At 48.8% G+C, this 24,162-nt stretch overlaps 2 protein-coding genes across 2 annotated transcripts in view; one reads left to right on the forward strand and one right to left on the reverse strand.

The window, feature by feature from the left end:
• Nucleotides 1-16,514, forward strand: part of SGPL1 (sphingosine-1-phosphate lyase 1) — a 31,457-nt gene extending 14,943 nt beyond the window's left edge. Inside the window, exons 5-14 of the mRNA XM_053984212.1 lie at nt 463-542; nt 1,810-1,938; nt 8,190-8,278; nt 8,960-9,065; nt 9,505-9,603; nt 10,351-10,500; nt 11,517-11,755; nt 12,301-12,447; nt 13,313-13,433; nt 13,514-16,514. Of these exons, the coding sequence (XP_053840187.1) occupies nt 463-542; nt 1,810-1,938; nt 8,190-8,278; nt 8,960-9,065; nt 9,505-9,603; nt 10,351-10,500; nt 11,517-11,755; nt 12,301-12,447; nt 13,313-13,433; nt 13,514-13,654 (1,301 nt within the window). The 3' untranslated portion in view covers nt 13,655-16,514. The remainder of the gene's footprint in view (nt 1-462; nt 543-1,809; nt 1,939-8,189; nt 8,279-8,959; nt 9,066-9,504; nt 9,604-10,350; nt 10,501-11,516; nt 11,756-12,300; nt 12,448-13,312; nt 13,434-13,513) is intronic.
• Nucleotides 16,515-17,262: 748 nt separating this feature from the next.
• Nucleotides 17,263-22,575, reverse strand: PCBD1 (pterin-4 alpha-carbinolamine dehydratase 1). Its single transcript, XM_053983747.1, has 4 exons — nt 22,421-22,575; nt 19,306-19,437; nt 18,875-18,955; nt 17,263-18,378 (listed from the first exon to the last, which is right to left on the reverse strand). The coding sequence occupies exons 1-4, from the start codon at nt 22,421-22,423 to the stop codon at nt 18,280-18,282; spliced, it is 315 nt and encodes a 104-aa protein (XP_053839722.1). The 5' UTR covers nt 22,424-22,575; the 3' UTR covers nt 17,263-18,279.
• Nucleotides 22,576-24,162: the final 1,587 nt, after the last annotated feature.

Below are 24,162 nucleotides of genomic sequence, written 5' to 3' on the forward strand. Positions count from 1 at the left end.
CACCCCTTTGGAAGTTGCCTGGAAGTACCAGATTAGGTGAAATTTAATTGGGGTGCCAGCACTGTGGATTTTAGCACTACAAATTTGGCTTTTGCATCTCTTCTCAGCTTGCAGTGGTGGCGGGTGCTCTTTGAAAGTGGCTTTAATTTAGTGTCCAGTTGGTTGAACAGCAGTTTGGGGAGACTGCTGGGGATTAAGTGGATTATTTATTCATATAACTGCTTGCTCCAGCTACATGCTGGTTATGTGCTGACTCTTTGGTCATCATTTACTTGCTCTTTGCTAAGTTCACATGGTGCCAGGGGCTCAGCTTCACACACAGCTGTCCCTGGGCCGCAAAACTCGGGGAAATCTCAAAAGCTGAGTCCTCCTCTGTGGAACTGAGGGGATCTTCCATGTGCTTTTCCACCCTGGCTGGCAATGGCTGTGTTTGTGAGCAGTGTGCCCTTCCCTCTCTTCCAGGAGACGTGCGCTGGCAGGATGGGAAAGTCTCTGGGACTGTGTACAGTGGTGAAGAGAAACTCACCCACCTGCTGGTGAAGGTAAAAGTGCAAGCAGGCCAACTTTGCATCTTCAGGGTGACCAGAAACCCCTCAGAGCTGTTCCAGCCTGCCAGAGTAAATGGGGAAGATGTAAAACTTAAGTCTAGGAAGGTGAATTAGTGGCAGTTTGGGCAGTGTAACTCTGGCCAGGTTAACTGTACCTGTGAAAACCCCTCGCAGAGATAACTGGGATCTCATCAGGTGAGGTGCTGTTTTGAGTGAGCAAGTAATTAGTAATTACAAGAGAACTGGAGACTGGTACTGGAACAGCTTTCACTGAGCAAAACTAAACTCCTCTTGGTTTGAGCAAAAGGGTTTTGGGAAATGTTTTTTGGTCTGGCTGTGTGGTCCAAATCTTAGACAATGGAGCACTGACATGCTTCAGTGGTGTTTTTGTGAGGTCTGTTTACCTGCTCAGGAACTCCTCCATTTGAGAAGGCTGCAAAATAACCTAAACAGCCTAAAGGTTTGTTTTCAAGTACATCTCCTTCCAGAGTTGTTTTGCTAGAAAGGGAAGGCTGGCCCTCTTGTTCCTGGGAACAGTTTTTGTAGCAGGCTCTGTTTGGTGGTTGCTATTGCTGCTTTCTTCCTCCTGTTGACATTTTCTGTGCCACTTTTGGAGAAACAAAGCTCAGAGCAGCCTTTCTGGAGGGGCCTCGGCTTGGATCACTTTGTGGAAACATTCCCTTTGTTTATGCTGATTATTCACTGGTTTGTTTTGCTGTATTTTATTTAACATCCCTGCAGTTGCTTTTTGATCTGGACTGCAGGAGGTTGGGGCTGGCCTGTTCCAGCCTTGTATCCTCTGAGTCCACATAGAATGAGCAGAAATACTGGTTTCCACAGCCACTTTTCTTGTGCTGTGGGTGGGCATTTGTGCTTTACTGCCTGCTTCAGAACCCCCTCTTAACAGTAAACTTGAGAACAGGTTCTGCTAAGTTACTTTTTTTTCCTGATTTGTGTAAAGCAATTCCAGGATGTATCTTGTGTTCTTCTTTAAAACCAGCAAAATTATTAGATCTGTCCTTACAACAAGAGATACTGCTCTGCTGTAGAATCCACTCCGAAGGTCTGAATGCCTTAGAAAAGCATTTATTTTTTCTTTATTTTACTCCTCAGCTTCCCAGCTTGTGGCATTTACTTGCAGGAGCAGTTAAGTTCTGTAATGTTCTTACAGTAAAATGCAGCTAATTTGCTTCTGGAGTGCATGTGGGGAATTCTTAAAGCCTCATCTGCAAGTCTAACTTTCTCTCTTTGTTTTCTGAAGGTGTATGAAGAGTTTGCCTGGAGTAATCCTCTCCATCCAGATATATTCCCTGGTCTGAGGAAGATGGAAGCAGAAGTAGTGAGGATTGCCTGCACGCTCTTCCACGGTGGCCCCAAATCTTGTGGTGCTGTAAGTAGCCTGTCTTTGCCTCCTGAACATTTTGGGAATTTTTGACTTTGGTAAGTGCAAGTGCACCTTGTGCTCTCCAGATGAGCATGGGGGTAAGCTCATTCTGGTGTATTCCATGCCAGCTGTGTGGAGGTTGCTTAATTCCTCCTCTTGAGAGAGACAATTTCACTCAGAGGAGCAATTCTCTAAACAAGACCGTTTATTTCAGCTTTTTTTTCCCCACTCTTAAGTGACAGGCTTGATGGCAGTTGGAAAAGAGAACTGGTGTAATGCAGCCTGGCTGGATGTCAGTGGGGAACTGTGAACAGAGAAGTGTCACTCTGAGAAGCTCCTCTCAGTTTTAGTCTCTGAGCTGGAAATCTGCGAGCCTGCCAGATTGCTGAGCTTGAGGGCAAGGCCAGCTGGCTGGCTACTCCCCAACAAGCAGGCATGGCATGGATTGTCAGCTGTCCAGCTGGAAAGCTGTGTTTCCAGGCTCATGTGACCTTCCTGTGCAAACCAGTTTTACAGTCGTGATGAAATTCCCAGCAAGAGTCCAAATGTGTGTTCTTAAACTGATGCTGGCAGTGTTGACACAAGAACTTAGGAGCTGAACTGGCTTTGAGTGGGCTTTCCCTGTCAGCTGGAGGCTTGCTTGTGTAAAGGAGTTGAGTACTGGAGTAGCTTTGTAGTAGGTGTAGTTAGGATCAGACTCCCAGTGGGATTGAAGATGAGCTCAGGTGTGTGGGAGTGCAAGATGTGATTGCGTTTGAGAGGAGGAGGGGACACCCTCTGACCTGACTTCTCAGGACTGTATTCCTTGTACCACATTCAAGTTTACAGGAGCAATGTGCTTCTTTGCTTATAAAAACCATTTCACCTCACCTCAGCTGCTTCCTGGCTTGCAGAGCTGAGATTATCCCTGGAGTAGGGCAGGGGCTGGGCATGAAGCTGTTGGGACTCGTTTCTCTCAGCAGTTGGGACTCGTTTCTCTCAGCAGTTGGGACATCAGCTTGGGGAACATTGCTTGCTGAAGCCTGCACAGGGGATCTTCGGGTTTTGTTATGTAAAACACGATGTAAAGGTGTCAGCCTTGGCCTTGGGTGCTCTCCCACTGAAATGGAAAAGTGGGATTGCCTAAGAGAAGGTCAGAACAGGTAAAAAACTGCTGCAGCCAAAGTGAGACCTGCACGAATATACTCTGGTGAATCCTGCTTTTCCTTCTGTCCTCCTCTTGCCCCCGAGGACAGTGCCACAAAGCAAAGGAAGTGCACAGCCTGCTGTGGAATTCTGTCCTAGCTGCTTGAACACAGCCCCACTGGCAGGGAGAAAGAAGGGGAGGGCTGGAAAGCTGATCAGAAGACTAATTGCAGCCCTGTAATTACCATGTCTGAGTGAGTGTTTCCAGTGGAGTTTTTGTGTTCATCCCACTGCTCTTCCTGACTGTGAAGTGTCCAGAGTTGCTGATCACTGGTGGAGAGATGTGGGTGGGTATATGGAGGTCACATGCTCTTTAAGTAGTTGGGCTCAAAGACTTCTCTTATTTTCTTTTCTTCTCCCCAGAACTGAATTAACATTTCAGGATAATTTCTAGAGGCTTGGACAGTTGCAAACTCAATTAAAAAGAGGATTTTTTCAAACTGATGATTTACTTTCTGTCTTTGGAAGGCCCTGCTGCAGCTGGTGGCTCAGTGCTGCAGTTAGACCTTTTTAACTGGTGAGACTGTAAAGCAGAGAGGTTTTAATGCTAAACAGGGAAGGTGCAATGCTCTGAGTTATCTTTAAACTGTTCAAGAGGGGCTGCTGGCTCATTTTACTGAGAAGGTCTCTGGGTTTACTCGATTCAACTTTTGCAGCGTTGAAATTTATAACAACTGCTTTTTCCCCCCTGAACTCCCTCACTGCCACCTCTGAGAGGCAGAGTGTTGTAGTGCCAGGCCCCTGTCCACTGGATTTACTGACCTGGTGTAAGCAGCAGGGACTGCTTGGCCAGTTTGTTGGTGTTGGTGGTGGTCCCTGAAGGCAGATGGAACTCATTGGTCTTTCTGGAGAGGGTGTCTGCATCTGTGCTGCATGGAAAGTACCAAAAAGTTTCCGTCTGGACTTCTCAGTGAGGCAGTTTCACTTCCTTTGCGCTCTGATTTCCATGAGAACAGCACTTTGTGGCAGTAATATTCTGCTGCTCAGTCTGGGAACAGCAGCCCAGTGACGCATCCATACTGCTCCCAAGGTTCTCTGGGATCTCTGTGTGGTCCTGCCCTGTGTCATGTGGACACTCCCTCAGCAGGATCTCTGGGGAGCTTCCTGTTTGAAGGTTTTTGGTGTGTTTCATAAATGCCCAAATTAAACCTGTCTTTTTTACATTTCTCAATGTTAAATCAGACGAGCAGCTTGTGTTATTTACACGAGTTGCCTTTAGCTGAGCCACGTGGGCTGTAGTTCTCCTTTGCAGCCATGGACATAGAAGCTCTAACAGTGCCCTGGTGGTTGGGGGGGTTCAGACATGCCTTTGCCTTCAATTGCTCTGAGAGCTGCTTCAAGTTTTTAAGCAGTTTTAAAAGTAATAATTTCCAGCAGTGGATGGATGCTTCCTATTTCTCTCTTAATTACTACTATTGTTCTTACTTTAATTGTGTTATGCAAGAGCAAAGAGACAGGAATCGGTGAGTTAGGGCGCCTGGAAGATTCTAATCACATTCTTGCAATGATTTGGAAGGACTAATTAAGCTCAGCACATAAAGAGGAACAGGGGAGTTTGTTCTTGTCTGATGTACTCATGTTCACAAGGTGCTTTGTTCTGCAGTGTTGGCTGTGTCGATTTCCCCTGTAATTTGGGGAGAAATCACCACTTTTACGCAAGCTGCAGTATTTTTGTTTTTAAGTAGCTTTTTGAACTTTAAAAAGGAAGGGCAGCTTTGAAGTGTAGGGAAAAATTCTGTGTGCATGTGAGACATGTGAATACTTGATGTGGATCTCTCTGTGAATTCTACTTCCACTTATTCTACAGCTGAGGACAGGAGAGAGAAGGTAAAATCACCCAGATGCAAGCCTGAACTTCCTGTAGAAACCCATTTTGTCTCTTCTCCCCAAATTCTGTGGCTTCCAAACTTTGGCTGCACATTTGAAGTAGGGAGATGTGAATGATACGTCTTGAGGGGGGCTTAAACTGTGCAGATCTGTCAGACTTTATCTGTAGTGATGAGCAGGTCACCTTGAGAGACACAAGTTGTGGAATTTACAACCTGCGGGTTTTATGGGAGGCTGCTACAACATTATGACCATGCAGTGGATTGTGGTGTGTTTTTTTACTGTTACCCTAGAAATAGATTGTAGTTTGCATTTTTTTTTTTTTTTTTTAATTCATGGGGTAGTTCAGCTCAATGAAATTTTTGGTCAGCTTTGTCTCCAGGGTCTGAATGGACATGTTTGTTCAGGTGAAAATGGAAGCAAAACTTCAGAGACCACGAACCAAAGTGGTTCTTTAATGTCTGACAGTTTGACAGTGACGTGACCAAAGGAATCCTGGAATAGGGACCATATCTCTTATTGCTGTTGTAATGTTGAGGTTCCAGAGCACTGGGATTTGGAGGGAGGGAGCAATGGAAGTGATACACTGAGCTTGGAAAGCAGGAGGGATATTTATTCCCTGTGCTCTCTCCTCTCCCCTCCCATTTGCAAAACAACAAATAAATCAAGAACACAAAATGTCTGTTTACCTTCCTTTTCCCCCCTCATTTTGCCTGGCCTTTGAAGATAGTGCAGGGTTGCTGAGCTGCTTAAACAATGCCTGTTTCCAGCCCCTTTTCCCATGGCATAGAAGAGCCTGTGGACTTCCACTGAGGGGAGAGAAGAATGTGTGAGCCCTGGGCGGGCGCTGAATCACCGCGCCTTGGCTGGGCGCCGCAGGCCCCGGGGAAGTTGGATCCTGTGACAGTGATTCAGTCTCTGGCTACAGCAGAACGAGTTTGCTGTCAGTGGCTAAGCTGACAAAGCCTCCTGTGAAGGAGCAGGCTCCATCCACAGGTATAATCCGTGTGGACCAAGAGGATTTTGCTGTTGGAGCAGTGCTGGGCTAAAGGTGCTGCTCTGGACTCGGGCAGTTCTCTATGGTGGAGACTCGCAATGTGCTGACTGTGGGCCAATGTAGGAAGCTGAGCTGGCTGAAATTCAGCTTTTTGGGTGGATTTTCAGCTGTCTGAGCAAGCTTTCTGTGTGGTTGTCTGCCAGTCTGGGTGCCTGGGAGAAGATCCATCCTGGATGCTCTTCTTACCCTCATGTGACTGGCTGCTGACAAGTGTTGGCTCTGACCTGCCAAAAACTGTGTGTGGCTCAGCGTTTCCATGCGGGGGTAAAGCCAGACTTTGAGGAAAGGCTTGTTGCATATGAAGGCAAGATGTTGGTGTTTTGCTGTTAGGATTGAAATGGGAATAAGACTGTACAGAGGCTGCTTTTTCAAGAGCAGATTATCTAGGTGAGCATAGGGAATGCTGCCCAGCAAGGAGCAGGCCTGGTGTTCACTAACACGAATCCCAAGATCCCCACGTCCTTCCTAGCAAAGTTTTCACAATCATTATCCTAATCAGTGTTGCAAGGATAGGTGCAAGTATGCAATAATCCCATTCCTCTTCTCCCACCCAGTAGGAAGGCAGTCTATCACCAGCTGGGTTTTTTTTTCCCAAAGGTAATCACAACCTGACAGATTCATAAAGGGCGTTGAGAAGTGAGTGGCACAGCCCATAAAACCCTTAAAACATTGTGTTCCTGCTGCCATCCATTTGCTCCACAATTAATGCAGCGAAGTCTTTATCCAGTGTGAAGCTCTGTTTGGTTTTATCTCTGACAGCTGTTGCTTTTAAACTTCCCCCAAAAAGCAGGAATTGTCTGTGGTGTGACAGTCACTTCCACGCTGCCTGTGGCAGCAGCTGCTGCTGGCTTGGATTGTGTTAGGAGCAAATCCTGGCAGGTTGTGGACTTTGTTCCTTATCTCTGTACTTCAGGTTTAGTCATTGTCACACAGTCACACTTCTTGGCATTTTCAGGGTTTGCAGCCATGTCAGCGGGGAAAAACCTAAGGAAAACCCAAACTTCCAGATGTCATAAGGCATACAAATGTGATTGGGTCCTTTTTATGTTTGTTTTTGAGGGGGAAGAGGTTAAAAGGGGAAGTTGCAGTTGGTTCAGCAGGTCTGAGGAGCAAAATTAGCCCTCCATAAGCAGTATAAGTAGGTTTTGATTCCTCATTTATGTGAACCTCTGTATAACTGTCCCAGCTACCCCATATCCTCAGGTTATGGCTCAACCAATAAGTCAGTCCTGCAGGCTGCTTGAAAAACCAACTTCACATTTTCCCAGGTTAAAATTTTACTGGGGAAGGTTGTACCCAGTGTCCCCTGCATGCCAGAACTCATAGAAGCTGACCTACAAGAGACCTTCCACTTGAAGAATTCCTTCCTGTAAAGAGTTTAATTTGTGTATTTGCACCAGCTCTCGAGTTCAAGTATGCAATAATAAACCTGTGTGCGCCGTCCTCTCTTCCACCTCCTGATGCAAACCCTGTGGTCAGGGTGAAGAGGGCTGGGACAGCAGGGTTAGTGGGTGGTGTGGGTGCTGACTGGACTGGCTGGGGAGGGGAATGCACAAATTCCTCCTGGTGTAAAATTCCTTGTGTCCCTGAGGGCTTAGAAGCTCTGGTATTGAGCAGACCTAGGCTGGTCTCAGTAGAGAACAGGTGGGAGAGTTCCAAGTCCTGCAGCATTCCAGCTTCTGGGAAGCTTGTGTAGCTGATGAGTGGTGCCAACCCTGGGCTGACTCTGTGCCTTGGCGTGGCACTGCTCCAGACCTAATAAACCCTGCTGGACTGCAGCTGACTTTACACAGAATCAACGTTGTTGTTTCCGTATACGTGGCATAATTAATCTGTAATGCAGATAAACAATCCCCAGGTAATAAAGAGCTTAAGTAGGAGTAGTTTTGTGAGGTGACTGTGCAATATGGTACCCTCCTGCTGGGCTCTGGAATTCTATACTTGTTTGTTTTCCCTTTCCCCCATCCCATTTCAATAGAGGATTCAGCATTTAAATGTCCATTTTCAAGCTGAGTGTCAGAAAGCTGCCTCGTGCTGTTCAGTGGCTTCTGCTGCCCTTTAAACCCTGAGTTGTCCTGTGCATCTCTAAATCAGAGGCAAGAGATGCTGTTCCTGCATGCCCTTTATGTTTCTCCCTCCTGTAACACCCATTGTTATTTTTCCTTGTTTGGTTCTTTTCTGGTGACAGATGACATCTGGGGGCACTGAGAGCATCCTGATGGCCTGCAAGGCATACAGAGACCTGGCTTATGAGAGAGGCATCAAGCAGCCAGAAATGTGAGTGGTGCCACCACAGCTTTTTCCTTTGGGGGCTTGTGGGATTTACTGTCCCCTTGAGCTGAGATGGTGCTGGACCTCAGTAATCCTTCATTTCACAGCTCATTGCCACCTATTCCTTGTCCATCTCTGTCTGGAGGAGAGAAACCGATGTGGAAAGAAGAGTTCAAAAGCACAGGAAGTTTTAAAGCAGCCTGGGGGGCACAGATGTTGCTGGGGGCTGTGCTGAACAGCTGTATTTTGGCAATACCTGTCTGCTGCTCTAGACAGCCTGTTCAGATCAGCTCTGCTCTTGAGCAGATTGTCAGGCCCTTTGAAGTATTCAAGGGGTTTGATTTATTCACATCAAAGAAAGCTTAGCCTGAGAACTCTGAGGCTGGTTGGAGCTCAAATAAGGAATTGTGCTAATCATTACACTGCTAATAGAAGATTTGCTGTCTCTAATGTGCTGCCTCTTTTCTAGATGGTGCATGGGAAATATTTCTCTGGTTAATTGCTTTGAGGGGAAAATGTTAAAGGAAAAATGAAACACTGGTGGTTCTTTTCTTCCCTCTCTAGCATTTAAGGCTCTGATAATGATGTGAGGCCTCAGAAAACAGGGTTAACTGAGGCTGTTCAGCCACTGCCACTGGAGATGGGAGACAGCAAATGTTACATTCCTTTGATCTGTTCCTTTTCCAGGCTGGTCCCGGTGAGTGCCCACGCTGCCTTTGACAAGGCAGCACACTACTTTGGGATGAAGCTGATCCAAATACCACTGACCAAGGCTATGGAGGTGGATGTTCAGGTATCACTTTAGTCTCTCTCTGTGAGGAAATTAACATTGCACAGCAGCTAGACAAGAAATCTACCTGTCCAGGTAGTGAGTCAATGGATAAAGAGGGAGGAATGCTTTGTGGAAACAATGAAAAACAGCATGAGTTAGTGTCATTGCAGATGAAGTTGTATTGGAAATAACTGAATGCTATTCCTTTGTCCTGTGGGATTCATTTAGACTCCAGTAATTTATGTATTTCATAAATAGCCCCAGATTTCAGAGGAGGGTGAACAAAAATATTACGGTATTTCCAAGTGGATGAGTGGTTGTAACTCATTGCTTTCCTCTCTGTACTCTTCCATGCATTGGTTTTTAAGAGCAGACTCTGCATGTTCTCACTCCTTATCTTCTTTGGCAGGATGGCACTTGGTAAATGGAATGTGAGCGTCTTCTCTCTTTAAATCTTCAGGCAATGAGGAGAGCTATCTCGAGGAACACAGCCATGCTGGTCTGTTCTGCCCCCCAGTTCCCACATGGAATCATGGACCCCATTGAAGAGGTGGCAGAGGTAGAATACCCCTACCTGTAGGAACCTGTGTGTTGTAGCAGTAAAACCAGCACAAGAAGAGTAGAGGGGTTCCAGGGTGCTGAGCAGTGAGTTTGGTGGGGGGATCCCACTGGCTGGAAGGGTGTTACTGTCCTCAAATGGGTTGTTGGCCAACAGCAGGTATGTAGGATGCAGTTTGGGACTGGGGGGGGGGGGGTGTGTGACTGTGAGACTAATCAGAAGTGCTTGTTCTTTGCTACCTGAAAGGAAAGAACACCTAAATGGCTCACCTGGTGAAAAGGCTTTGATTTAGGGCCTGCTGGTTGTAGCAAAATTGGTGTGGAAGTCTGAGGAATGTGTGGCGGGAGTAGGAGTCAAAGGGCTGGGATCTTATTTTCTGAACAGACCTCTCTTCTTTCCTCTCTGTGCTCCAGTAATTTATTTTGTCTGTGACCAGCCAGGGCCTCTGACCTTCTGTTCATTTGGCCCTTTACTTTATTGTGGATACTCCTTTCAGACAATGTTGGCACATTGCTCTGGCAAGCACAGCAAACTACCAAAAAACATAAGTTTTTCCTGTGTGTGGAAGGCAGGAAAAGACATCCCACAAACAGCCAGCCCTTCCACGTCTCCTGTCTTCCACGATTTGAGGGTGGTGTGATGTTCTCAAAGGGTTCAGTCAACTGAACTGTGAAATGCCAAATACGTTTTGGTGACTGGAGTTTGGGTGCCCCAGCCACATCATTTTGATCTCTTGTTCGCACACAGCTTGCAGTGAAGTACAAAATCCCCTTCCACGTGGATGCCTGCCTGGGTGGATTCCTTATTGCTTTCATGGAGAAGGCAGGGTTCCCCCTGAAGCGTCCCTTTGACTTCCGTGTGGAAGGTGTGACCAGCATTTCTGCTGACACCCACAAGGTAAGGAGAAGGGTCTTATGGGGCTTTCATTTTTGGGGTGTGAATCCTGTTGCCATCCTGGCCTTCAGGCATTTCTTCCCTACTGTGTGGAGGAGCGCTGGGGTGCAGGAGCAGAGGCTGCTCTGTTCATGTCCTTTGTGCAATGTGCCAAAGCACAGAACACCTCAGGCTGGGAAAGACCTCCAAGACTTGAGTCCAACCTGTGACCAGTCCCCACCTTATCAACCAGAGCACTGAGTGCCACATCCAGTCATTCCATGAACGCCTCCAGGCACGGAGACTCCACCACCTTCCTGGGCAGCCCCTTCCACCCTGACAGCCCCTTTTTCCCCTTCCACAGAGAAATTTCTCCGGTTTTCCAACCTTAACCTCCCCTGGCACAACTTGAAGCTGTTTCCTCTTGCCCTGTCACTTGTTTTCTCTGAGCAGAACCTGACGCCCCATCTGCCTCCACCCTCCTGTCAGGGAGTTGTAGAGAGTGAGAATGTCCACCCTGAGCCTCCTTTTCTCCAGGCTGAGCCCCTTTCCAGCTCCCTCAGCTGCTCCTGGGGCTCCAGCCCCTTCCCCAGCTCTGTCCCCTTCCCTGGACACGCCCCAGCCCCTCCAGGGCTCTCCGGCCGGGAGGGCCAGGGCTGGACACAGCACTCAAGGGCCCCCAGCACAGAGGGACAGTCACTGCCCTGGTCCTGCTGGTCACACTCTTCCTGATCCAGGCCAGGTGCCATTGCCACATGGGCACGTGGTGGCTCATGTACAGCCACTGTCACCAGCACCCCAAGGCCCTTTCCAGCTTTCCAGCCCTTCTGCCCTGCCTGGAGCTGCAGGGGGTTGCTGTGACCCAAGGGCAGGACCTTACACTTTGCCTTGCTGAACCTCTGCCCATGGATCCAGCCTGTCCCAAGACCTCTGCAGAGCCTTCTGCTCTCCAGCTGTTCAACAGATGGGCTCTTGGTGAGGACCTGGATGCATTCCTGTGCCCGCTTGCTGCTTTCTAACACTTTCTGTGCCCCTTGCAGTATGGCTACGCTCCCAAGGGCTCCTCAGTGGTGCTCTACAGTGACAAGGAGTACAGGAAGTACCAGTTCTTCATAGCCCCTGACTGGCAAGGGGGAATTTATGCCTCCCCCTCCGTGGCAGGCTCCAGGCCTGGTGGGATCATAGCTGCATGTTGGGCAACCCTGCTGCACATCGGAGAGTCGGGCTACGTTGAGGCTACGAAGAGAATCATTAAAACAGCTCGTTTCCTGGAATCCGAGTACGTGGGTGCCTCGGGGTTTGGATCCTGCTGGACCCCTCCTCCCAAACTGCTTTTGTTTTGTTTTTGCCTGAGACCTGCTGGGCAGTTCTGGGAGAACATTTGTTTGTGCCCAGGCAGCTGAGGGACACAGATGGGAGGGGTGCAGGCACCTTCATTCAGCTTGGCTTTGAGAATTCCTTCTGCCTCAGGCATGGCTGAGGGGGAATCTGGAGGGGACAAAAGAAGGGTTATACTCTTCCTTGTTGGGCTGCTTGGGTGGCTGTGTAAGAGGAGCTGGTTTTCTCTGCTTTTCTGTCTTCCCTTGCTTTTCTGTCTTCTTTCTTTTCCATTTCTTCCCAAGTTTAGTTGACTTTAGGGTATGTAATGACTCAGGTCCTCTGGCAAGTCCCAATGGCCTGGGTTGGGTGCATGATTTTTGGGTGGGAATGTGCTGCCATCTGTTCCCTCTTGTAGCTTTTCCTTTAATGCTCCAGCTGGGTGGACAGAATGTCTGAACCCTGTAACACTGATCAGTCATTTCTTGTCTCCTCCTTCTTTTCAAGGTTGAGAAAAATTGACAGCATCTTCATTTTTGGGAAGCCAGAGGTGTCTGTCCTCTCCATTGGCTCGGACATTTTTGACATCTATCGATTATCTAATTTTTTAGCTGCAAAAGGATGGAACTTGAATGTCCTACAGTTCCCACCAAGGTGAGTGTGTGGAGACCAGGGAGTAATGGTATTTAGCCAGGGTATGCAAGATGATCAACTTCAGGCCATGTAGCTCTCGTGATTTGCTGAGTACTGTTGTCCATAGCTGATAAATTGTATGTAGAATTTTCCTCTGCAGAGCAGGAATCACTTTTGTAATTGCCATTATACAGCAGTGAAGATAAAGTAATAGTAATTTTAATGAACCTGGCAGAGGACTTTCTATTTACCTCTATGTACTACAAGCAGAAAAATATAAATAACCAAGGCTCTATCTCCTGTTTAGTTAACTGAGGGTTTATAGATTGATTTATTTAATTTTGCTGTCTTCCTCCTGCCCATTGAGGATGAAGGAAAGTAAAACAACAGTGAAGGGCTGATCATTTTCAATGTAAAATTAATCTTTGTCAGAGACTTTCCTTAAGTGGGAAATTGGGCTTTCGTGGGCAGAAGGGGCCCGTGCTCACAGATGCAGCTACACTGAAAAAAAAATTTGACTGACCATGTGAAGCAAAGTCCAGAGAGCCTTAGGTGATAGCTCAGGGTGAGTGCTTCCTTCTGGTGATGGGTTAGAAGCTGCAGAGGAAGGAGAGGGAAATGATGGCAGGGGTCCCCATGCTTGCAGGCAGCTGCATTTTTCTCACCAGAGGTACCTGGATCGAGGTGAGAAACTTTAACCTAATTGTGAAGTCAGGAAGGAAGGAAGAATGAGCTGGTTCTAGCCAGCATTTTGCAGGGATTACCCTTAGTGGGAATGCTGTTTCAAGGAGATCCACAGTTACCACTGGCCACAGAAGCGCTCAGAAAAGATGGAGCTGTGTATACTGGAGGTGGTTAATCCCTGCCCTCTGCCCTGCCTGCCCAGCATCCACCTCTGCATCACGCAGCTGCACACCAAGCCCGGCGTTGCTGAGCAGTTCCTGAAGGACGTCAGGGACAGCATCCAGGACATCGTGAAGGACCTCAACGCCAAAACCACCGGCATGGTGAGGAGGCCAGCACACAGTGCAGGGGTGTTTGGGCTGAGGGTGTTTCTCCTGTGTAACAGCCTCTCTTCTCTGCTTAGGGAGCCATCTATGGAATGGCGCAGTCTGTCCCAGACAGGAGCCTGGTGGCAGAGATTTCCCAGGCCTACCTGGATGGCCTCTACAGCACGGATGTTCCCAGCAGTGAAAAGCACATGAATGGCTCTCCGGGCCACCACTGACTGTAGTGCAACAATCTGTGCCTTGCCAGCCAGCACTGGGGTGGTTCCAAAGGTTTCCTAGGGAAAGAGATTGCAGTTCCTTTGTTCCTACAATTGCAGGTCTGAAAGTGGCTCGATCTGGAAGAACTCCTTCCCTGTCTTAGTCTGTTCTGAAATCTGCATTGTTTTCATGCCCAATTTCAGTTTTAGGGCTTTTCTTCCCTCCCCCCGCCTGTTTTCATCATGGCTGTTGATGGTGAATTGAATGTCCATTCCACAGCTCTGAATTCCTCAGGTACTCTGCATGTCACTTCATTCTGTGTTGTTTCTCCTCCTCAGACCTGGTATTCAGCCAGTGTCCAGCCAAGTGTTAAATTTGAGTTCTCACATTGTGTTCCATGGCTCCAATCTTCCCAGAAGTTAAGGATAGACAGTAAATTGGAAATTTTGTTTTCTCTTGAGTATTCCTGTAAGCTGCTGCATTTAACAGACCGTGCTGGGAGCCTTATATCTGTGTAATGCAGAGCTGATAAATTGGCAGAGGGAGCGCAGTCATGGCCTCCTTTTGAAATCCCCTCTGGAGATCTCAGCGAGACTGCAATCAATATCTGCTGAGGGGGAGAAAAAACCAACACAAAGTCCTTTTCTGGAATCTCTTGAACAACAGCAGAAATAGAAACCACGCAGGTGGTGTAGGGAGAGGAACTGGATGGTACTGAAAACCCCGGGTACATCGTGGCTGTTCTGCTCCCCTGCCTCCTGTAGAAGACATGCATTGACCACCCAGGAGTGCTGTTTTCCCTTGCACAAATCTGGAGGGAGGTGCAAAGCTCATTTCACTGTTCAGAACTTGAAGGTTTTACACTGTCCCCTCACGATGCTGTAGCAGAGCCAGCCAGGCCCTGGCCCGTGTCGCAGCCAGGGGTGTTGTGTGCAGACGGTTTTTTTTTTAGCACAGTCTTTTAGTATCAGACTTTTGTAATAGGAGTAATCTCAGCTCTTTGCACTGATTCTTTTAAGGCACACTCTCAAAAGGGCATTCACCATTGTGCCTTGATGCTTCTCTGGCTTTTTTTTTGTGGCACGCCAGGGAGGGTTGGAGGGTTCAGCTGTTTGACCACGACCTTGGTTGTGGTCATTTCTTTATGGTACTAATTCTGAAAACAAACCTCAAAGGCAGGCTGGCCTCAGAGGAAGCACCCTTGCCTGTTAGGGAGGATAGTAGGTGTAATGAGCCAAGTCCCTTCACAGTATTACAAAGATGCTGGGAGAAGCAGAGGAAAGGATGCAGCAAGTCGGAGCTGTTCCAGCCTTGGGCACGTGGCTCAGCCTTCCTATTTTCCCCGCTGTTCTTAGGGTGAGAGAGTTTTCCCAGCGCAGCCTTGTGAGGCAGTTGTGGCCTCGAGGACAAGCCAGAATCTCTCAAGTAGTCTTGGAGTTACTCCTGCAGGGCTTTCCCATGTTTCCTCTCAGCTTTTTGCATGGAGCAGAGTTTCCCAGGCAGAATCCCACACGTGGGGGAAGACTTCATGTCGTGTCTGCACAGTCCCGTGCAGCGCATCTGAAGGCATCTCTCTGCCCTAGGCTGTTAGCCTGAAGCTGACCCTGCCTGAAGCACAGGAATTTTAAGGAATGAGAAGGTCACTGACCAGCTCCTGCACAAACCAGTGCAGCCTTGGGCCCAGCCATTCTGGGAAGGGTCCTGGCTTTCCAACAGCTTTATTCCCTGTGCTAGGAGACACAAGCATTTTGGCCATCTGCCCTGAGCTTGATGACTTCATGCAAATCTCTGAGCCCTTTTGAAATCATTGAATTGCCTGAGAGTCTCTTGATGGTGATACCAGCTCTGGCAGTTTGTATTGGACCTATTTATTCTCTCAAGGTCTTGCTAATGTGACCATTACTGTATTTCTGAGTTTGGAGACAGTCTTCAGTGTCTGGCTACTGTGATGGTTCTCTTTGGAACCAAGATTTAACAAAACAAAACAAAACAAAAGGGAGGTACTCTTTTTGTTTCTGCTTTAAAAGAAAGAAGGGGTGGATTGGGGTGGGCTGAAGGAGAGTGAAACTCCCTTCTCTTCCTTCCCTGGTTGCATTTTCCTCCCAGGAAGTAGGTGGATCTAACAGATCAGTGCTCCATTTCACATTTTTGGATGTATTTGAAGATGTTATTTGTAAGTCAATGTATTCTATTCTGGGCTTTGCTTATTAATAATATTTGTGGGTTTAATTGTTCCACATGTATTTGTCCTATACTGTAAATGTAATCCTGTGGTCAGGAATAGGCCACTGTAATTCCCTGGTGTGTAGTTTTTATTCATCCTTGTCACCTAACATGTAATCTGCATCTCCTTTATCATGCCAAATGGTCTTGGAAAAACGGATTTACAGGCTGTGTGATTGTTTTAAAGACAAAAAAGAGAAGAATTTGATGAACTGGATTATGATCTGAAACTGGACGGTACTTTTAGACCTGGAGCGATCCTTGCCACGGTTAATTCCTGTGGGATTTTCTGGTTTTCCAAGCAGGACACTCAATTTGTTGCTTGTACAAAGCACTCCCAAGGGATTCACCTGTTCTTAGGTACTAGAATGAAGAATATCCAATGGGATGGACCAAGAAGAGATGTGTGTCTTCATGCCATGGATTTCATCTGCACTTTTCTGATGACTTGGAGGAGGGGAGTGGAAGGGTTGCGTACAACTCAGTAATACCTTGCCCAATAAATCCACGAGGACTTTTTAATGGACAAATGGGATGAATTGATCTGATGGCAGTTTTCTGCTTTGCTCTGATTTGCCACTGTCAAACTGGAGGCTGAAATAGCTGGAGAGATGGTGAAAATGGGCCTGGTTTGTATTAAAATGGTGCATTTAGCTATCTAGGCTCACTGAGCTCTTGTTTTTCTGCTTCAGTGCTTGTTTGAATGAATGGGGACCTATTGTTCCTGGAATTTGCTCATGCACAGCCTGGTCTGTGGCAAGGAGGATGGTTTATGAATCTTACTAACTCTGCCTGAGGGCTGCTTTGTCCTTCTGTCAGAATGAAGGTGGTGTCCGTGTCTGCATCTTGTGTGTGATGTTCAAGGATGCTGGAAGTTAAGAGCTACAGATTTTCTATTAATGCTTTGTAGGACTTTAAAGGGTTAAAAAAAGAGAAGAAAAAAAGACTTGAACTGGGTGTTTGTAGTGTTTTTCCCCAGACGGTGGTGCTGAAATCAAATGCTGTTTGTTTCACACGAGATTGTTCCTTGTATCATTGAAGATCCTGCACCACCAAATCCACCCCCAACCTCTTTTTGGGAAGCATTCCACCCTAAGCAGCCCCTGCCCTGGTGCCATGCTGCTTTTGTGTCTTTTGGTTGTCCTTTCCCTGTGTTTGTGCCTTGGCTGTGGCACAGCTGTGATTTTACACAAGCAGTTTTTACCTGCCCTGGCTTTGATCATCTCTTAGTCTCTCAGACCCCAGTTGCTCTGAGGTGAAGGCACCTGCCCTTTATGTGTTTTTTTGCCATTTTATGTGTTTTTTTGTGGCAGCAGCGCCTTCTTGAGAGCAGTCAGGGCAGTACCTGCCCTTGGGGAAACCTGTTGGTGTCATTTGGTCAGTGAGGCCTCTTTCCAAAGAGCCATCAGGTGAAATGAGATGTTTATTGTAAACTTTTTCATTTGGTATCCTACAAAAGGCTGGCTCCAGTCGGGGTGGGACCACATGCCTGATGTAATGCTGCTGGAGAGGGGTTACAGCGATGACAAATTGCACAGCACATTGCTGCTTGGTTACAGAGAAGCCAGAGGGTTCACAAAACATGTTTTAGGCAGAAAACACATTCCAGGAGGTAAGGAGCAACAACAGGGGCTGGATGGGGGCAGGCTCTGGACAGATTTACTGATGCAGTGGTGTAACTTGACTCTGGAAGGACATCAGCCTGTTGGAGCGAGTCCAGGGGAGGTACCAAGATGATCAGAGGGATGGAGCACCTCTGCTGTGAGGAAAAGCTGAGAGAGTTGGGATTGTTCAGCCCAGAGAAGAGAAAATTTGGGGTGACCTAATTGCAGCCTTCCAGTGCCTGAAGGAATCGACAAGAAACACGGAGAAGGACTTTTTACAAGAGCATGTAGTAACAGGACAAGGGGAAATGGATTCACACAGAACAGGTTTGGATGGGACAGGGGAAAGAAATCTTTCCCGTCAGAGTGGGCAGGCCCTGGCACAGGGTGCCCAGAGAAGCTGGGGCTGCCCCTGGATCCCTGGCATTGTCCAAGGCCAGGTTGGACCTGGAACAGCCTGGGACAGTGGAAGGTGTCCCTGCCCATGGCAGGGGGTGGAAGGAGGTGATCTTTAAGGTTCCTTCCAACCCAAACCATCCTGTGACTCTGTGATATGGCTGACTCCTGGTAAGAGGCTCAGCAGCTGGGGGTGTGGGATCACATGGCTAAGGGAGGGTTTAAAGATGGAATTTGCAGGATCAGAGATGGATACCTGCACCCTGAAAAGTGCCTCCATCCATCTGAGCTGCGCTGGGGGCTGGCGAGGTGTCAGGCTGTCTGGAGCCAGGATCTAGCTTGGAAGTGGGAAAAGGCTCTGGGTGCAGCCATCGAGGCAGGACACAGTGGCACAGTGGGTTTTTGGCTGCGTGGATCCCTGGTCAGGAGAGGGAAGCTGCCACCTGCTCGATGAAGCTGGCCAGGTTGATGTCTCGCTCCGATAAACCCCCGCAGTCGTGGGTGCTCAGGGTGATGTGAACCTAAGGCAGACAGACAGGCTGAGTGTTGTTGACAGGAACAGCAGGACTGCTTTCCTCAGTGCTGTAGCTGATGAGGCACTAGCTCCAAACTTGTTAGCAAAATTCCCTGGGGTGGCACCTTGCCTGGTTTTTCTCCTTCCTACATCTCATGCTGGCCACAAGCTGTCACTGCCACCCCTGCCTTGGTCACAGCAGCCACCTGTGTCCATTTTCAACTCACTCTTTTCCCCAGAAGCTTTTCCTGTGGCTGCTACTTGATACAGATTTTAAAAAGCAACGCTGGTGCCAGCCTTTGGCAGCTACTGCTCAGCTGGACGGGATAAAAGGAGGAGGAAAGGATCTGTGATAGCTGAAGGCTGGCTGTGATACGGGAATAGCATCTGAGGGAAGAGGTCCTGCTGATGAGAACAGCACTTGCTGCTCCTGTTTTATCCCTCAAAAAAGGGAGCTGCTCCCTGAAGTGCTCTGCTTTGTCCCCACCATCTGTGTTTCTTACCTTATTGTACACATTGAACCATTCAGGATGGTGATCCAGTTTTTCTGCCTGTAGAGCCACTCTGGTCATGAAGCCAAATGCCTGCAGGGTCAGAAGGAAAGTTAACTCTGAACCCTTTACCCTGCAACATATAGGTTTTCACCCCCGTTACTATTAATTTTACATTGCCTGTGTCTACATAACCCAACCAAATGCAAGGCCTGGGATATTCTGGGAGTTTTCTATGGGTTTTCCTCTTCCTGAGGAGTGTTTCCCAGACAAACTATGCTGGGTTGAGCACTTTGGTGTCTTGGGGAAGTTATTTTGCTCAGCCATTCCATTTCAGGAGAGACACAGATTGCTTTCTTTGGCTAAGCTTTGCAGAGGGGACTCCCTGCTCTGCAAACCTGGGTGTCCCAGCCTGCAGAACTCTGTGCCCCTGGTGCTCGTACCCGGTTGAAGTCCTTGAAGTGGAACTCTTTGAAGATGGCGTCTCTGCCTTCCACCTCGTTCCACCCCACGGCTCGCAGGTTCGGCAGCAGCTGTTCCCTCTCCTCCGTGCTCAGCCTGTGGGTTTTGCCTGCCTGGAAAGGGAAGAGGAGCAGGTCAGAGTGGCAGAAGTGGGATGAAGCAGATCCCATGGGTCATGGAGATATGGGAACACGGAGGCAGCTGCAGAGTGGGTGGGAGGGTTGGAATATCAGTGTCCTCTGCTCCCTGCCTGGAATACATCCTGCCTATACCAAGGAAGTCCAGCTGGTCCCTTCTGTCCTCTCACCTGTAACACAGTGCATGAGGTACTAAGAAATGATACCAAACTCCAAAATGCATTTGGATAACACATTTGGATAAACTCCAAAATACCTTCTCTTTTACATATAATCTTCTGGGGGAAAAAAACCAAACCCAACTTAAAAAGCAGAAGCCCTTGTGATCATTTCTAGATCTGAGAGTTGCCCTAGGGTTCCTAAAGCAGGAGGGCTATTTTTTTTTTAATCTTATTTATTTATTTATTCATTTATTGGGAGGCTGCTTTTGAGGAGAAAGAAGTGGTGTGGATCAGAGACGAGTCACACTAAGCGGCAGTTCAGCTTCTTTTTCCCTCTTCTTTATATTACAATGGATTTTAAGAGGCTGTTTCTGCCTGTGAGGAGCAAAGGGCAGAGGGAGGGATTGTGGTTGAGCTCTGCCTTGGGCAGAGCTGCTGGTACTTAGTTTTTAAGGGGTGGTAGTGGGGAAGCAGCAGTTCTTGGCTTTGAGGAGTGTTTGTAGGGAGAGATGAAACTAAAATGAAGCTCTTGGGGATGGGGGCTGCCTGAGTCAGCTCTGCTCTGGCTCAGTGGGGAAGGCAGGAGCGAGTGCAACGGGGCACTGCTGTCTGAAATGTTATGTCCTGGCAATTAAAACTCTTTCACAGACTCACAGATTGTTCTGAGTTGGAAGGGACCCACAAGGATCATCAAACTCTAGCTCCTGGCCCTGCACAGGACAGCCCCAGGAATCTCACCATGTGCTTGAGAGCATTGTCCAAACACTCCTTGAGCTCTGGCAGGTTTGGGTGAGTTGATCTTTCCAGCTGGTGATGATAAAGACCTGTTTGCAATTTATTTTCCTTTTTGTGCTGTAGAGCCAAGCGTGGCAAGTTGGATATGAGTCTCAACAAATCTGGCCCAGTTTTTTTTGGTGGGTATTTGATCAGCAGCCCCTTGAGATGCTTTGCTTGGGCATCAAAGCTCAGAAATGCCATTGGGCAACTGAGGCAAATCATCCTCTCCTGTGGCTTCCCGGCTCACAGGCTGCACAAAACCAAAGAACCAGCTGTGAAACTGATGTTTTTGTGGGTGATTCTTGCATGCTTTGGGGAAGACAGGAGAGATGATTCCCCGTTCCCCTGGCTGTGTGGATGCCTACCTGTCTGTGTGTATCCACGCACTTAGACTGCACGGGATGGAGAGTGCCGGGGTGTCACTGGGGGTGGGGTGCTTCCTGTCCCCCTGGCATTGCAGCTGCAGGATTTTTGGGGAAGGTGTTCCTTGCCTCTGCATGTTTTGGATGACCTCCCTGGCAGCCCTGGCTCTGTCACCCCCTCCCCACCCCCCCAAATGTCAAAGTGCTGTGCCGGGAGGGAAGGCAGTGAGCAAACATGACTTAGCTCAATAAACCCGGAGCCGTTGCCCTTCCCTGCTGATGGTGTGATAAGCCGGGCACAGGTAGCTTAGCAACTGGATAACGTGGGGACAGAGGATGGCTCTGCTGGCAGGGAGCCACCCGCGGGGGGCTCTGATGGGAATAGCTTGGGGCTGCACCAGGATTTGGGACCACAGGATGAAACCTGCTCCTTTATCGGTGCTAAAGAGAGGAAAAGTAAAAGCTGGAGTTGTTGCTTGGAGCAAAGGGGTATGGATGCAAGGGCCTGGGTTCCAAACCAGCCTTCCCCGGGCAGAGCAACAAAGGGACATGGTGTAATTGTTCTTTTTCTCCGTTGTGACTCCGTGGGAGGATGGCCCCCGGAGCTTTTTCCAGCCCAGCTCCTCCCAGCACCAGCGGGAGGCACGGCCAGGCTGAGGTTTGGCACCCAGAGCACACAGAGCCAACTCCTCTGGCTGTGTCAGAGGGCAAACCCTCTGCCTGGAGCACCCCCTGCCCCCCATCCTGCTCCAATCCATCCTTCTCCACCCCAGGACATTGGCCAGCCGGCTGGTTTTGTCAGGGTGGCATGTTAATGTTTTCATGTGCTCTCACTCCTTAAAACCAAAACAAATTATTTTGTTTTCTTCTGCTGGCTTTCAACTGCCAAAAACTTTGGATTTTAATTTTTGGGACTTTTTTTTTGCCAGCAGGAAACCAAGTAGATGCATTGTGCAACTGAGGGAAAGGAACCAGCAAGGGAAATTGGGAGACTCTGAACCCTCTTTGCTCTGACTAAAATCTTCCTTTTTATAGAATCACGGAATGGTTTGGGTGGGAAGGGACCTTAAAGCCAATCCAGTACCACCTCCTCTCATGGGCAGGGACAGCTTCCACAATCCCAGGCTGCTCCAAGCCCTGTCCAACCTGGCCTTGGACACTGCCAGGGATCCAGGGACAGCCACAGCTTCTCTGGACACCCTGTGCCAGAGCTTGCCCACCCTCACCGGGAAGAATTTTTCCCTAATGAAAAGCAGAATTTCCACCTAGGAGAAGGTACAGGGCACAGCCCAGGGCGAGCTGGCAGGGCTGGAATGCTGTATCCCACAAGGGTCTTTTGCTGCCCTGGAAAAGCCGATTTCCAGCCGGCCCGGGCGTGCTGGGGGCTGTGCACACGGAGCACACATGGGGGTCGTGCTTACCCTACACAATGTGGGGGGGATCGCTGCTGGCGGATCCTCTCCCTCCCCCTCCTCTGCAGAGCGCTGCCTTTGGGAATTGAGCAGCGGCCGGCGGAGCTCCGGCGTTACTGATTAACCACGGCGCTCCGCTCCTTTCCCCCTTCCCTCCTGCCTCTCCTCGCGGCCTCCAGCTGCCGCTGGAACATTTCTGCCTCCGAAAAGGCACAGCCAACAGCCGGCTTGCCCAGCGGCGACTTACCATGGCCCGCGGCTCTCCGTGCCCGCCGTGCCGGGGGATGCTCGCCGTGCCGGATCCCGCCGGAGCCGGGGCTCGGCCGGGATTGTCCGGGAGGCGTGGCGAGGCCACCGGGTCCACCCACGGCCGGCCGAGCCTTGCCGGCACTGGCCACCTGCCTGTGGGGCGCCGTGGGGCTCGGAGGATGGCCAGACAGGGTCTCTTGGAAGCCCCGCACGACGCAGCCACGATGCGCTTTGCCCCCTAGACGCGCACCCCTCTGCTGCGGGTCGCTCCCTTAACCTGGGGCGCAAGGAGAAGGTGGGGCGGGATGGAGGGGGCATGTGATAGAGTAATGCCAGGGCTGACTCTCACAATTAAAAGGCAAATGTCGTGTATATACGTTAGGAGAAGTTTTATAGATTTATAGTTAGGTTTTACCCCCCGCCTTGTGCTGTTATGAGGGGGTGGCCTGGGTTTGGGACATTTGGGAGGGCTGGCTTGTCACTATGGCAGCAATCAGGATTTAAGGAAGTAAGACTCCATCACTGGATAGCGAAGAAGGAGTCGATGGACAGAACTCTGGGAGGGGTTAAAGGGTTAAAAGGCGAAACCTCCATTGTGTGGGTAAGCACATGGTGGGGAAAAAAATATCCTTTTTCTCCCGGCGCTGTAATATTTTCTCTATTTAGCCCTCTGTTGTATTTTTGATAAGGTTTCAATAAACCTTTACAGTTTGTAAAAGCGAGTATCGTTTCTCACAGGGCAGTTGCAGCCGGCACTGCTGGGTGCTGCTGGCAGGTGTGAGGAGGGTGATGGTGCTCCCGGCTGTATCCATAGCTCAGAGCACCGATAATCACCGACAATCACCGTCCGGGACAGTGTCCGGGTTGTATCGACTGAGAGCCGTGCAAATGGGCCGCAGGAAGGAGAAGTGCCCCTCACAACGTTTCCCAGCGTTTTTAAGGCGTTTTTGCCATTGCCGATGTGCAATGGCAAAACACATCGCCAAAATGGTGTGCTCAGGGATGCTGAGTGCTGCTCCCTGATATTTGCCTTCTCCAGGCCAGATGGATTTGTGCCCATGTCCTGCAGCTCGTCGTCTGCTAAACCCACTCACATGATGGGCAGTTTTCCAGCGCTGACCATTTTTTATTGTGCTGGTGGATGTGGCAGACAGAAATTCAGCCCCCTGCTATTCCCTCGTGGCTCTCTTCACCTCTGAAGCAACCAATTCCAGATTTTTTTTTTTTTAATACGGAGTGACATACATCCTTTGTATAAACTCTTGTGTACATTTTGTTTTCTACTGTAAGGGATTGTGAGTACCACAGAGATATTTTGTTTTTCCAGCAGGCAACTTAGAAGGAAGCAAATCCTTCCTTTAAAAATAAAAATAAAAAAATTAAATTTTTTTCCCCTCTGCAGGTTTGTTTGCCAGGGTAATGAAAAGGAAAAATTACCATCTGTTTTGTCCTGAGTGTCTATCCAGGGAGAAAAGTCTCGGAGAGCAATGAAGCACCTCAGAAGAAAACAATTGTGTGCAGATTTGGGGCTGGAAGCTTTGCTGTGGATGGCAGGAGGATGTGTGCTCTGAGGTTTCCAGCAATGAAATGAGGAGATGGGTTTGCTCATGGGGTTGGGAAAGGGCAGTAGAATATTTTCTTGGCCTAAGTTGGAAGTGCAGGATTGGCAGTTTGATCACAGCCCAGCAGAAGAGCCCCTGTAAGTTTGAGCAGGTGAACTGAGGGCAGCTGGGCTGGGTG

Source organism: Vidua macroura, chromosome 8, assembly GCF_024509145.1.
Source record: "Vidua macroura isolate BioBank_ID:100142 chromosome 8, ASM2450914v1, whole genome shotgun sequence".
NCBI lineage: Eukaryota > Metazoa > Chordata > Aves > Passeriformes > Viduidae > Vidua > Vidua macroura.